Here is a 15,878-nt window from a genome sequence, read left to right as displayed (position 1 = left end):
TATTTCTATAGAAAATTTTGTCAAAATTTTATTTCTATAGAAAATTTGGTCAACATTTTATTGCTAAAGAAAATTTTCTGAAAATTTTATTTCTAAAGAAAATTTTCTGAAAATTTTATTTCTAAAGAAAATTTTCTGAAAATTTTATTTATATAGAAAATTTTGTCAACAATTTATTTCTATAAAAAATTTGGTTAAAATTTTAGTTCTATAGAAAATTTTGTCAAAATTTTGTTTATACAGAAAATTTTGTCAAATCTTATTTATACAGAAAATTTTGTCAAAATTTTATTTCTACATAAAATTTCTATAGAAAATTTTGTCAAATTTTTTTTTTATAGAAAATTTTGTCAAAATTTTATTTCTATAGAAAATTTTTTAAAAATTGTATTTCTATAAAAAATTTTGTCAAAATTTTATTTCTTAGACCATTTTGTCAAACTTTTATTTCTACAGAAAATTTTTTCAAAATTTTATTTTTAAAAAATATTTTGTCAAAATTTAATTTCTAAAGAAAATGTTGTCAAAATTTTATTTCTATAAAAAATGTTGTCAAAATTTTATTTCTATAGAATATTTTGTCAAACTTTCATTTCTATAGAACATTTTATTTCTATAAAAAATTTGGTTAAAATTTTATTTCTAAAGAAAATTTTGTCAAAATGTTATTTCTAAAGAAAATTTTGTAAAAATGTTATTTCAATAGAAAATTTTGTCTAAATTTTATTTCTATAGAAAATTGTATTTCTATAACAAATTTGGTTAAAATTTTATTTCTAAAGAAAATTTTGTCAAAATGTTATTTCTAAAGAAAATTTTGTAAAAATTTTATTTCTATAGAAAATTTTGTCAAATTTTTATTTCTATAGAAAATTTTGTCTTAATTTTATTTCTATAGAAAAGATTGTCAAAATTTTATTTCTATAGAAAATATTGCCAAAATTTTATTTCTATGGAAAATTTTATTTCTATAAAAAATTTGGTTAAAATTTTATATCTAAAGAAAATTTTGTCAAAATGTTATTTCTAAAGAAAATTTTGTAAAAATTTTATTTTTAAATTTTGACGCAATATTCTAAAATTTTATCAAACTTTTATTTCTACAGAAAATTTTGTCAAAATTTTATTTCTATAGAAACTTTTTTAAAAATTTTATTTCTATAGAATATTGTGTGAAAATTTTATTTATGCAGAAAAATCTACCATTTTTGGTAGAATTCTACCAACTGCACCCAGAGAAAGGATATGATCACTTGAAACATATTTCAAGAGCACCATATTACTTTTGTACAGCAACCATGTAGCATTTTTGTCGCAAAAATATTCTTTTTATCGCCAAACATAAAATGCTTTCCGAAATCAGATACATAATTTCCGAGAAAATAACATGGTTTCGATAAACATGCTACATGTTTACCGTGAAAAAGTAACATTTTGCTCTTGGAACATGGTTGGGGTGACCATATTCCTTCTCTGCGTGTGTGGCAACCGTGTTTATACTCCCCATCCTATGGTGGAGGATATAAAAAGCTAAGAAAAAATTTAATTTCTTATGGTTTTCCTTAGATTTTTTTTAATGAAATGCGATATACTAAAATATCATGACACTTGAAGAATTAATGCGAAATCAATGCTGCGGGTTCATTCATTTCTTTTTTACTACGGTTTTTGGCCTTTTAGTCCAAAGTCGACTCTAACATAAAAGTCGATTTTGGCCAAATTCAATTCATTGCTTTTTTTGAGTCGATTTTCAAAAAAATCGAATTGTCTAATTTGAAGATTACAAAAAGTCGACTTTGACTTTTACATTTTTGTTTTTTTTTTTTTTTTGTTGTTGACAAAAATTTAACGTTTACGTTTGTATCCCTAACATAAAAACAATTGACCTTACGACTGCTAACAAAAAAAAACAATTCCTTATCTCATCATATCCTTCCGATTCCCTTTGGCCTTTAAACTCACCTGCAATTTAGACCATTGTATACGACCAATGCAACGCGATGAATTACGCCATGCCAGTTTCGCTCCATAAATCAATTCCGTTTCAGTCAATTGATAGTGACCAGAGGATTCAATGCTTTGACGCACTTGCTTCCACCTCGTTTCATGGGCAGCACTTGATAATCTGGAAAATAAATAAGAATGAAATCAATGACATTTTTGAAATTAAATAAAAATATTTATGGATATTTTTTGTATTGTTTTGTGTTATGTCATCTCTTCCTACCTTTTGATGGAGGTAAAATATTGATCCAAAAAATCTTTGGCATGATCCAATACAACATCCATTTTACGTGCTTCCACGGGCGCTGTACCAATACTCATAACACTGCTCATGCATGTTGATTTGGAACAGGCTAAAATCTGAAAATGACAAAGGACAAAAAGAGAACGGAAAAAACATTAATTTGTTATCGAAAGGTCCTTGAAATTGTGTGATTAAAATATTAATAAGGATAAAGTGGTAAGCTTTCCCACTTAGCAATACTTTACGTCATGTCAGTCATATCAATGGGCCAATTATACTAGACAGACAGAAATCATGATGTAGCACGTGGTTATTGAATGGCTGCTTAACATACGATTGATGAGACACATTTAAATGTTGTCATTTCAATGAGAATATAGCTAAATTGCCTTGACTGAAATTAGGTTCGTATTAGAGGGAGCTTGATTTTCACTCTATTTCGTCCGAATATCAAAAAAAAAATCAGTGGAACACTGAAAACAAAATACGTAGTTTTAAAGATTACCCAACCTAAATTTTAGGAAGCACAATATAAACAATATTAAGGACAAATTTCACTAATTTTTATACCCTTCACCACTACTGTGGTACAGGGTATAATAAGTTTGAGCATTTGTATGTAACGCCAAGAAGGAGTAATCATAGACCAACCTTTTACACCCAGAGAAGGAATATGATCACCTCAACCATGTTTCAAGAGCAAAATGTTATTTTTGAATGGTGACCATGTAACATGTTTGTCGCAACCATGTTATTTTCTCGGAGGTTATGTGTCTGATTTCGGCAAGCATATTATTTTTGGCGATAAAAGAACATTTTTGCCATAAACATGTTACATGGTCACCATCCAAAAATAACATTTTGCTCTTGAAACATGGTTGAGGTGATCATATTCCTTCTCTGCGTGTAGTATACGGATCGGCTTAGAATTAAATTCTGAGTCGATTTAGCGATGTCCGTCTGTCTGTCTGTCTGTTGGTGTATTTTTGTGTGCAAAGTACAGCTCGCAGTTTTAGACCGATTGTCTTAAAATTTGGTATAGGGTTCTGTTTCGGCTCAAGGACGATCCCTATTGATTTTGGAAAAAATCGGTTCAGATTTAGATATAGCTGCCATATATATTTTTCACCGATCTGGTATCAACCGATCTTCCTCAAATTCCGTACATCCGAATATTTTATGAGTCTCGAAAAACTTGCAAAATATCAGCCAAATCGGTTCAGAGTTAGATATAGCTCCCATATATAGCTTTCGCCCGATTTACACTCATTTGCCCACAGAGGCCAATTTTTTGCTCCGATTTAGTTGAAATTTTGCATAGGGAGTAGAATTAACATTGTAACTATGTGTGCCAAATTTTGTTGAAATCGGTTCAGATTTGGATATATCTCTCATATATAGCTTTCGCCCTATTTGAACTCATATGACCACAGAGGCCAATTTTTAACTCCGATTTAGTTGAAATTTTGCACAGAGAGTAGAATTAGCATTGTAGCTATGCGTGCCAAATTTGGTTGAAATCGGTTCAGATTTAGATATAGCTCCCATATATATGTTTTTCCGATTTCGACAAAATTGGTCAAAATACCAACATTTTCCTTGTAAAATCGCCACTACTTAGTCGAAAAGTTGTAAAAATGACTCTAATTTTCCTAAACTTCTAATACATATATATCGAGCGATAAATCATAAATAAACTTTAGCGAAGTTTCCTTAAAATTGCTTCAGATTTAAATGTTTCCCATATTTTTTTACTAACATTGTGTTCCACCCTAGTGCATTAGCCAACTTAAATTTTGAGTCTATAGATTTTGTAGAAGTCTATCCATATCGAGTGATATTTAAATGTATATATTTGAGACAAACATTTATATATAGCCCCCAACACATTTCACGGATGTGATATGGTATCGAAAATTTAGATGTACAAAGTGGTGCAGGGTATAATATAGTCGTCCCCGCCCGACTTTAGACTTTCCTTACTTGTTTTTTTTTTTTTAATTTGGGACACAAAGTGTAGTCCCTCTGTTAATGTTGTACAAGTATGTCTTTGAACTAAGAAGAATTGCACTCACCCACATTTGTATTGTAAATATAATAATAAATATAATAAGGGGTGGATATATTTACTACGGAGAGATCAATTCATTGACCAATGTCAAACTGCAAACATTCCCACTGAGGGCTACACGGTAGAGCATTTGAGAAAAGAGCTAGCCAAACATATTCGAACCAAACGACTGAAAACCTCGACGGAAAATATTTTCAAAGAGCTGTAGGCCGAAGAGAACAAATAGTGAAGAGAACATTGTCAGTTCCGAGCATAGCCGTAACGAAAAAGCACGAACACCCATCAACGACTTTTAAACACGAACCGGCCGATCACGAAATAATGGGTATCGTTAAGCGATGGAGTTTAAAGTATAATAGCGAGGGTGACCTCGTGGAGTTCCTCGAGAGGATGGAACAACTCGCCGAATGCCACAATCCTACAGTGTCCTACAGAGAAATGCCTTAAAGTGGTTCAAAGTATAGATGGTGGCCATCACGAGCTTGTTACAATTTCGAATGTCCAAGAAAAATTCCACCCAGATGGACCATACATTCTACAGTGTTACCTCAGGGCACTTGGGGTGGCTTTAGATTCAGGAGCGTTAGGTTAGGTGGCAGCCCGATGTATCAGGCTCACTTAGACTTTTCAGTCCATTGTGATACCACATTGGTGAACTTCTCTTTTATCACTGAGTGCTGCCCGATTCCATGTTAAGCTCAATGACAAGGGACCTCCCTTTTATAGCCAAGTCCGAACGGCGTTCCACATTGCAGTGAAACCACTTTGAGAAGCTTTGAAACCCACCAGCATTACTGAGGTGGGATAATCCACCGCTGAAAAACGTTTTGGTGTTCGGTCGAAGCAGGAATCGAACCCACGACCTTGTGTATGCAAGGCGGGCATGCTAACCATTGCACCACGGTGGCTTAGGAGCGTTATTACTGGCCCGGGTTGTCAAAGGACGTGAAGAGGTATGTCAGGGCTTGCGAAGTTTGTGCGAGATATAAGCCGTCACAGCAGAGTCCTGCCGTGGAGATGACCACCATGCAGTGCTCGCATCCTTGTTCTTCTTGACTAATTCAGCAGATGGGTGGAGCTCATCCCGTGCCGACAAGCCAACTCCCAAGTGGTGGTACAGACCCTCAGAGAGAAGATCGTTTTTCATTTCGGCTGCCCAAAGGTCCTCCTTACCGATAATGGGGTTCAGTAAGGTGGTGGAGGATTTCTTATTAAGCAAGGACATAGAACATCGAAGAACAGCGCTGTACGCCCCTCATGAGAACCCGACGGAACGGATGAACAAGTTTGCGCAGAAACTCTCCGAGAAATTTGGTAAAGTAGCCGAAGAAGGAGATGGAACGGAAGCCGACACATCCCAAGAAACTTGCCCCACAAAAGGGAATTAAACTTCCGCTCCCCTACCAACCACCAATGGAAGAGCGGCAAAAGGGCTCAATACCAATTGCAGTCGGGGGTCGGATGGTGACACTAACGCCTTCAGGATCCATTCCCTCACTAGCGCCGGTAGCGCATGCCGGTACAACCGAGCCGGTTCGACCAACCCCTCTAGCATCGAAGACGATGCCACCAGTACCGCCCCTCTTGACTCCGCATCCAGGTCGCCGAAACCGGTAATAACGTCGATGCTGACACTCATGCCAGCCAGTAACACCACCAAAAGGCCGACGGGGAACGGCCGCGAGGAACAGACAGTGACCACAAAAAATATCCGATCCCTACCATGGTAACCCGACGCACAGAGGGGCAAGATCGCAAAAAATGGAGATTAATTGAAAAATTAAATTTTTGTTTTTTGAAAAATACTTAGGATCCGATAAAAGTATATAAAATTATACATCACTACTGAAAATTTCAATGTCATATGTTGTTTACTTGTCAAGCTGCATTATGTTAAATTTAAACAATGTGTGAGCTATTCGTGCAAAGTAGTGTTTTTTTGAAATTCGGTATATTTCGGAGCCAAATATGTAGTATTTCGCAAGCCAAAAGTAATATTTTGACTATGGAATCTTCAACCTATGTTATTTAAGCGTTGTTCTACAAAAATTCTGTAAACAAAAATTGTGTATAAATATTTTGAAAAAATATTTTAAAATGTGTCTAAATTTTTGCTATTTTCAAAATATTCTTGGATATTTAGACATGAATTGGGTCACTTGGCGTTAGAATATTAATGTTTTAATAAACTACAATTCCTAGGCTTTCATATTAAGTAATAACATGTTGCGCGTTTTTGCGCGAAAATTTTTCCAAGTTTTAATGGGCGGTGCCACGCCCAATCATAACCAAGTATAGCCACGGTCTATTAGCAGGACATGTATAGCCGAGGATTATTACCAGATTAACAGTACAACATTGGGAAAGTTTCATGACAGTCGGTCCGTTACTATGGCCGCTCGAGTTATTTTTAATAGTGGGAGTGGCACCGCCCACTTTTCCAAAAGATGTGTAGCCTATGTCACTCAGTGATAACGTAGCATTACATTAGTGAAAGAATTTTTAAAATCGGATAAGTAGTTTAATTAATCTCCATTTTTTGCGATTTTGCCCCACTGTGCGACGGTCCCGCGAATCTAACAACACTAACGCTAAACCAAGGCATTCTTCGGAAGAAATAGAGGCTTGGCTGAAAACGGTGAAAGTCCGCCGGCCCCGAACAAATCAAATGCACTAAACGTTACAGCAAGGCAGACCGCCCATAAAAGTAACCTATTTGAATGGCGAACAGGCCTACTCCTAACTTAGCCTGAAAGCAGCACGCAAGCTGTAGAACAGTACGTTTTTTTTTATATTAATAATAAGAGGGAAAACAAAAAAAAATTAAATTAAATTATATGGTTTTCTTTTAACTAAGTATGGGGGAATGTAATGATCCTATTATTTCTTTTCATTCAATTTAATTCCCCCATTCCCCCTTTGTACCACTGTACCTACTTACATGCTCTGCGTCATATACGAATTGATATCGTCACGTATACGAATTGATATCATTAGGAAGGAAAGTTACTTCCACCACTCAACGTTGATAACTTATACGTTGGGAATTCTCATTTGGTTGCGCTCACTACCGAATGCGGGCTTGTCGGGACGATGGCGTGAATCACCCGAAGCTTAGGTTAGGTTAGGTGGCAGCCCGATGTATCAGGCTCACTTAGACTATTCAGTCTATTGTGATACCACATTGGTGCCGAAGCTTGACGAGTAGTAAAGCGAATGGCATCGACCGCAGCCGATCTTCCTATAGCATAACCCGATTCATCCTAACGCGATTCGTTCGCTTCAATACCTGTAGACTTAACGCGATCCGTTCGCATCCTAACATTGTAGTAGAGTAGCACTCCCCACCATCTCATCCCATCCTCTCTTTCCTCCCAGGCTATACTAGCACCCACTTAACGCGGTTCGTCCGCTTCCGCGATTCGTTCGCTTCAGCAGTTCGTCTGTTTCCGCCAGCCAACACCGCACCATTCATCACCGTCACCAGTTAGCATAGCATAGCAAAAATTAATTGAAATTTGCAAATCAAAAAAAAATCCACAGATCCATTTTTATGCAGCATGTAATGGCTTTGTCGGCCATTTGAAGACCATAATTCATGCCAAAGGTAGCCTATTCGAACAAATCTAAATTGATTCTATTTTTTTTTTTTTTTGGTTTTTGAACAATTAATTTAAAAAAATAAAATGACAAAATATGACGCTTTATCCATCAGCCATCCTGTACATGTAACAATCAATTGGTTTTTTTAGAGCAGATCCTCTCTTTCCGTATTTTGCTACAGCACATTTAGAATAGAATAAAAACTTTAATAAAACTCGGCTAAAATTTAAAGACTTTTGTGATTTGTCTATTTTGATAACGCCCATAGCAGGTCCTTTTGCAATGAAAAACATTGTCATGAATTCAATCCTTTTTTCTCATATTTTACGTTGCTATATCCTTGAACTTTTATTACTTTGTTCATTCATTTATTTGCTCCGAGCAATGTTGGCTATATTTCAAGAAGAACGAAAAATTAACATCCACCAGTATCAAATCCTACTCAAGTTTATTACAAAAACAAAAACTGAACTGAGTTGCATATTCTCAGCCAAAGCAAAATGAACATCACTGAGATACATGAAGACCTGTTACAAGTACAAATATTTGCCATCCCCCCCAAAAAACAACCAGGATGTCTTTAAATGAAATGAATATGAAACCCATGGATGAGTTATAAACAAGAAAAATATTTCTCTTAGTTATGACAAAAAAAAGGAAAATGAGGAAATTAATGGAAATGAAAGGCCAAAAGAATTTTTATTACCTGATAAAAAAAAAAAGTTTTAAAGAATGTGAATTAAGACAAGGATTTTGTTTTTTTTTAATAGAATTGTTAGCATTACTGCTTTGAACATTAATACTAACGAAATGCCAACACTTTTTTTCAATATAATCTTCAGTAATTCAGGTGACTTCCAGAGTAGTCCATCCCTTTTTATCTATGCAGCCTCCGGTTTTGTGAAAAGCCACTCGCCCCTTATCGCTCAATTTCTCAAGTCGAAGGCGTTACTATTCCATCTTGAATTCGATATACAAATCTCGAACGAACCGGACGTATTGTTGTAAATTTAGTGGCACCATAATATGTACCTATTACGAATTTGATTTTGATGATAAAACAATTGGTACCTATTACGAATTACGATTGTGAATTCGTAATACGTCATCATCTACTGGGCTGCTTACGTCAAGCCCTGGTGGAGGTTTTCTACTGAGGTTATCAAATTAAGCAAATACCAAGAGTTAGGAACTAACAGTCGACCTGCAAAGCAAGTCGTGCTTTCCTAAGACACCGATATATAAAGGCGCTTATTCCTCACGAGAAAGATGTAAGGAACGCCGAAATACTTTGCTTGTTTTAATAAATATAATAATATCAGTAGAACCAAGCCCGTTGTCAAAAATTCTTCGCCTCGGTTATCAAAGACGGAGTCACTATTGTGTAACGATTAGCAGACCGCCTTAGGTTAGGTTAGGTGGCAGCCCGATGTATCAGGCTCACTTAGACTATTCAGTCCATTGTGATACCACATTGGTGAACTTCTCTCTTATCACTGAGTGCTGCCCGATTCCATGTTAAGCTCAATGACAAGGGACCTCCTTTTTATAGCCGAGTCCGAACGGCGTTCCACATTGCATTGAAACAATTTAGAGAAGCTTTGAAACCCTCAGAAATGTCACCAGCATTACTGAGGTGGGATAATCCACCGCTGAAAAACTTTTTGGTGTTCGGTCGAAGCAGGAATCGAACCCACGACCTTGGGTATGCATGCTAACCATTGCACCACGGTGGCTCCCTAGCAGACCGCTTTACATAAAAACATTTTTATATCATCTGTCTAAGACTTTGTTATAGGCCACTTAAAGTACATCCCTAAACGAAAGTGTTCCTATTACAATCTGGAAATCGTCATTCACACATCCAACTGAACAGGCGTGGTTTAGTTATCGAAATTTTGTGAATTGAGTGCACCGTAATAGGTACTCCATTCTGATGTTAAACAATGGGTACCTATTACGAATTTTAAGTGTGGAAATAACAACGTAAGTTCGGCCAGGCCGAATCTTATGTACCCTCCACCATGGATTGCGTAGAAACTTCTACGAAAGACTGTCATCCACAAATTTCAACTCACATGGTTGTTAAATATCATATGCTACCACCACGTACCAAATTTCAACCAGATCGGATGAATTTTGCTTCTCCAAAGGCACCGGAAGTCAAATCTGGGGATCGGTTTATATGGGAGCTATATATTATTATGGACTGATAGGAACCAATTCCTGTAGTTATTGGATACCCTATAGTAACATCACGTACCCAATTTCAACCGAATGGGAAGAATTTTGCACTTCCAAGGTGCTCCGGAGGTCAAATCTGGGGATCGGTTTACATGGGGCCTATATATAATTATGGACCTATATCGACCAATTTTTGCATGGGTGTTTGAGGCCATATATTAACATCACGTACCAAATTTCAACTGAATCAGATGAATTTTGGTCTTCTAAAGGGTGATACGGTCAAAATTTGGTCAATATAAACTTGACGTATTTCTTTCAATTTTGCATTTAAAAAACCTGAACACCCCGCATTTTGAAGGTGTGTGTGTAGAATGTTGCTCCTATTTCGATTTTGGAATTCACTCTTCAGTTGTCAAAATGCCGTCCAAGCAAGGAGAGCAGCGTATCAAAATTTTGCTCGCGCATCGCGAAAATCCGAGCTACTCGCTCGCAAAGCTGGCAAAATCGCTAAAAGTTGCCAAATCAACCGTTACAAATGTAATTAAAGTGTTTGGGGAACGTTTGTCGACAGCCAGGAAGTCTGGATCGGGGGGAAATCGAAAACCGGAAGCCGCTGAGACGACAAAGAGAGTTGCCGGTAGTTTCAAGCGAACCCCTAACCTCTCTCTCCGAGATGCCGCAAATAAGCTGGGTGTATCGTCTACAACCGTGCATCGAGCCAAAAAACGAGCCGGACTATCGACTTACAAGAAGGTAGTGACTCCAAATCGCGATGATAAACAAAATACGACGGCCAAAGCGCGATCCCGGAGGCTGTACACGACGATGCTGACAAAATTTGACTGCGTGGTAATGGACGACGAAACCTACGTCAAAGCCAACTACAAGCAGCTTCCGGGACAGGAGTTTTATACGGCAAAAGGAAGAGGAAAGGTAGCAGATATTTTCAAGCACATAAAACTGTCAAAGTTCGCAAAGAAATATCTGGTTTGGCAAGCCACCTGTACCTGTGGCTTGAAAAGCAGCATTTTCATAGCTTCCTGGACTGTCAACCAAGAAATTTACGTGAAAGAGTGTTTGAATAAACGTCTGCTGCCTTTCCTGAAGAAACACGGTTGTTCCGTACTGTTTTGGCCGGATTTGGCATCTTGCCGTTACGGTAAAAAGGCCATGGAGTGGTACGCCGCCAACAACGTGCAGGTGGTTCCCACGGACAAGAACCCTCCCAACACGCCAGAGCTCCGCCCAATTGAGAAATACTGGGCTATTGTGAAGCGGAACCTAAAGAAGACCAAAAAACTGCTAAGGACGAGCAGCAGTTCAAGGCAAACTGGCTTTCTGCGGCGAAGAAGGTGGACAAGGTGGCTGTACAAAATCTGATGGCAGGTGTCAAGCGTGAGACCCGGCAATTCGGATTTGGAAAAGCGAAAGCCTAACTGAATATTTTTCCTGAATTTTATACTAATTGAACTTGAAAAAGAAATTTAATTTGATTTTTTAAATAAACGATTTCACCGATTTGCACGCGTTTTCTCTTGACCAAATTTTGACCGTATCACCCTTTAAGATGCTCCGGAGGACAAATCTGGGGATCGATTTATATGGGGGCTATATATAATTATGGACCGATATGGACCAAGTTTTGCATGATTGTTAGAGACGATATACTAATACCATGTACCAAATTTCAGCCAGATCGGATGAAATAAGCTACTCTTAGATGCTCCGAAAGCCAAATCTGGGGGTCCGTTTATATGGGGGCTATAAGTAAAAGTGGACCGATATGGCCCACTTGCAATACCATCCGACCTACATCAATAACAGCTACTTGTGCCAAGTTTCAAGTCGATAGCTTGTTTCGTTCGGAAGTTAGCGTGATTTCCACAGACGGACGGACGGACAGGCTTAGATCTACTCAGAATTTCACCACGACCCAGAATATATATACTTTATGGGGTCTTAGAGCAATATTTCGATGTGTTACAAACGGAATGACAAAGTTAATATACTCCCATCCTATGGTAGAGGGTATAAAAAGACATTGAGCAAGATTTACAGGAGCAGACCAAGGGAACTGCAAGTTAACAAGATCTTTCATATTCGAGGGAAACTAAAATCTGACGGGAGAAATTATGGGATGAGTAGCCATTTTGGTAATGTATACAATATATAGACACTTTATCGAAGAAATTTACGTGGAAAAATTTGGACATAGAGGAAATTAACAAAGAAAATCTGAAACATTGTTGCTAGGCACTTTTGCAACAGTTACTTTTTCCGCAACAATGTTGTTTAACTCTTTTTTCCCTCATAAACGTTTTTTGGAGTTTACACGAAAATCATTTCATTTTCCTCATGTTTCCTTGATATTGGGTTTCTTCTTGACTTTAATACTCCTATTCTTACTATGCCAATTTTACTTCTCTTCTCAACTGTATAATTAATTGCCCAAAGTTTCACAGTAAGTGTTGCTATTCCCTCTTTATATTCGTACTAAATGAAACATTAAATCATTGTGGTAACTGGTTGTGAAATAAAAATCAAGAATATGAAACAAACAAAAAAAAAAACACTAACAATTCTATGGTAAATTGAAAGGGGTAACTTATTTACCCTTTTCATCATTAAAAGCGGAAACGAAAATTCTAGGAAGAGAGTAATTATCATCATAGCATAAGCATTTACCACCAAGAGTTTTCTTAATGCTGTACCAGGAATAATGAATCTAAATAAACTGACAGAGAGGATGGAAAGACAGACAAAAAAAGTGAAGAACCATCAAGGTAATGACTATTAAACAACATTGCGCGCAAGTAATTGTTGACATAACTTTCATCAAGAATCTTAAAACTGTTTGTAAAATGAAATTCGTTCTATATGCTTAATTTGCTTAAGGTTTTTTTTATCATTTTTTTCCGACTCATCGCGATAGAAAATATTCTAACAAGGGGGAATTTTCCATTTTACCTTAGCATAGTTCTTTTATATTTTTTTTGTCAACTACATTTTTTAATGAAAGGAAAGGGGAAATATCCATACAGAGAAAAAAATTGTTAGGACCGGGTTCCTCTATGTCTTCTTATTATTGTAGAATATTATAAAAGGAGCATATCCCGAAATTGGGAGTTGGCAACATTGTTGCTCAACATATTGCTATGAAGAACTAGAGCGAACTATTCTTACATAATTGAGTGTAGCCAAATAAAAAGAAATCTCTCAGGAAGTCATTTTATGTGAGGGAATTTTCCCGATTTAGGAGGAACTTTTTTATCTCTTTCCATACGTAAGATTTAAGAAAATAAAAGTGTATTACACAAACAGGGTGGTTGATATGTATTGCAACCAACTTCAAGTTGGTATGATTTCTTAAATGCTCTTCTGACACCTGCCAGATTTATTCTAGTGATAGTTCATTGTATTTTTCAATAGCGTTTGTAGCTTACAAACGCTATTTGATTTTTCGATTTCAGAAGTAAAGTAATTCGTAATGGAATTCAAACCTGATAGTGCGATTGATTTATATTTGCCTGAAAACCACAACTTAGAGTCTTCCAGCATTTAAATGTGAATAAATCTTTTATTTCTCGTATCAACAGTGGTGGACGAAAAACACAATAAATTGTCGGAAAAGTGTAGGCCAGATTTGATCGAAATCTATGGTGAATTTCGCGTGAACAGATGATATGAATATAACACTCGAACGGTTGGTTTATTTAGGGTGGTATTAAGTTCGAATTTAGCCGCTAAAATCAAAAATAAATCTGTAAAAGCAAAATAAAACAATAACTTTTTCGGCGAATTTGTTATAACTTGGTGGAGAATGATCCAAAGCAACTATTGAAAGGCTTATTTTCTTTAAAATAAATTATTAACGAAAAGTAACCGTGAAAAAATGACTATTGTAGCGCGATAATGTCACCTTGATACTAGCGGTGTGCACGTGACACGAAATTGTCGTGACTCACGAAAATTTTCGTGATTCGTGCGTGAGTCGTGAGTCACGCTCATGACAACAGCGTGAGTGTGCGTGAGCGTGATTAACAAACCAAAATATCGTGCGTTTGCGTGAGTCACGAAAATAATATCTTCGTGAGTGTGCGTGAGTAACGAATTACACGAATTACACAAAATATTCCAGCTCACCAACGTAAAACGCTTAAGAGTTAAATTCAATTACAATTTTAGTGACACCTGAGATGTTACGAGTTTAATAACACTCTCGATTTTTATAATGCTCATGTTTTTAGACAATTCGGTAAGGTAAATTAATCATAAAATTATTCGTGAGTCACGATACTTTTCGTGAGTCACGGTATTTTTCGTGAGTCACGACGTTTTCGTACGTGAGTGTGCGTGGGTACAAATTTTCTTTTCGTGAGTGTGCGTGAGCGTGAGTCCTACCAAAAAAGTATCGTGCGTGAGTGTGCGTGAGTATGATTTTTCAGTCGTGAGTGTGCGTGAGCGTGAGTAAACTATTAATCACGTACACACCTCTACTTGATACAGATCGGATGAAATTTGCTTCTCTTAGAGTCTCCGCAAGCCAAATCTGGGGATCGGTTTATATGGGGGCTATATATAATTATGGACCCATATGGACCAATTTTTGCATGGTTGTTAGAGACCATATACTTACACCATGTACCAAATTTCAACCGGATCGGATGAATTTTGCTCCTCCAAGAGGCTCCGCAAGTCAAATCTGAGCGTTGGTTTATATGGGGGCTATACGTAAAAGTGGTCCGATATGGTTCATTTGCAATACCATCCGACCTACATCAATAACAACTACTTGTGCCAAGTTTCAAGTCTATACCTTGTTTCGTTCGAAAGTTAGTGTGATTTCAACAGACGGACTGGCGGACATGCTTAGATCGACTCAGAATTTCACCACGACCCAGAATATATATACTTTATGGGGTCTTAGAACAATATTTCGATGTGTTACAAACGGCATGACAAAGTTAATATACCCCATGACAAAGTTAATATATATCCTATGGTGGAGGGTATAAAAATAGATTGAAAATTGCTTGCGCGAAAGTGGTCAGTTATCAAATTTGGTTTTCTCCAATGAGAAGCCATTCCAAGTTGAGCAGATTGTGAACAAATAAAATTATCGGGTTTACTTGCCGAAGAGGTCTACTGAAAATCTACACCTTCGATTTGCCACCGTAACGGCAGATGGTCACTCCCATCTTGGATTAAAATCATTGAAGTTCAAGAAAGTGCAAGAGCTCACCAATACACAATAAAAGTTAGACTAGGAAGAGCCATGGAATTGCTTCGCTTTCACGAAAGTGGCCAGTTACCAAATTTGGTGAGAAGCCATTCCAAATTGGGCAATTTGTGAATAAACAAAATAATCGGGATTACTTCCTAAAGAGGTCTGTCGAAAATATACACCATCGATTGATCACCAGAAATCAAATGCAACCGAGTAGCCAATCAAGGAACTCCTTGTCTAAGATGGGATGTGTCCAGAGTGCACTTGTGGCGAGACGGGTAGGTTTAGCTGGTCAAGCGAAATGGTGGCCGTTTGTTGCTTGGAAGGGACACACGTCAGCTACGCCGCTATAAATCACTGATAGGTTGGAGTTGAGGAGGCTGTTCTTTCTTGATCTTAGTTGATCTACCGTGGAAAGTGTCTCTCCTCCGGTGCTATGGGCGTTGCTCGAGCTCCGAGAAGAGGATTAATCATGTATCTTCCTCATGAATCCTGTCTAGCATACTGCCTGATCTAGAGGCTCTCTTTTATAACGCTGGATC

At 37.0% G+C, this 15,878-nt stretch overlaps 1 protein-coding gene across 1 annotated transcript in view; it reads right to left on the bottom strand.

Moving 5' to 3' along the window:
* Nos (Nitric oxide synthase) overlaps positions 1–15,878 on the bottom strand; it is a 441,191-nt gene that overhangs the window by 265,767 nt on the left and 159,546 nt on the right. Inside the window, exons 3-4 of the mRNA XM_075296574.1 lie at positions 2,228–2,364; positions 1,963–2,125 (exon numbers count right to left, since the gene is read on the bottom strand). Coding sequence (XP_075152689.1) covers positions 1,963–2,125; positions 2,228–2,364 — 300 coding nt within the window. The remainder of the gene's footprint in view (positions 1–1,962; positions 2,126–2,227; positions 2,365–15,878) is intronic.

This window comes from Haematobia irritans, chromosome 2, assembly GCF_050003625.1.
Source record: "Haematobia irritans isolate KBUSLIRL chromosome 2, ASM5000362v1, whole genome shotgun sequence".
NCBI classification, from domain to species: domain Eukaryota; kingdom Metazoa; phylum Arthropoda; class Insecta; order Diptera; family Muscidae; genus Haematobia; species Haematobia irritans.
This window is presented reverse-complemented; position numbering and strand designations above follow the sequence as displayed.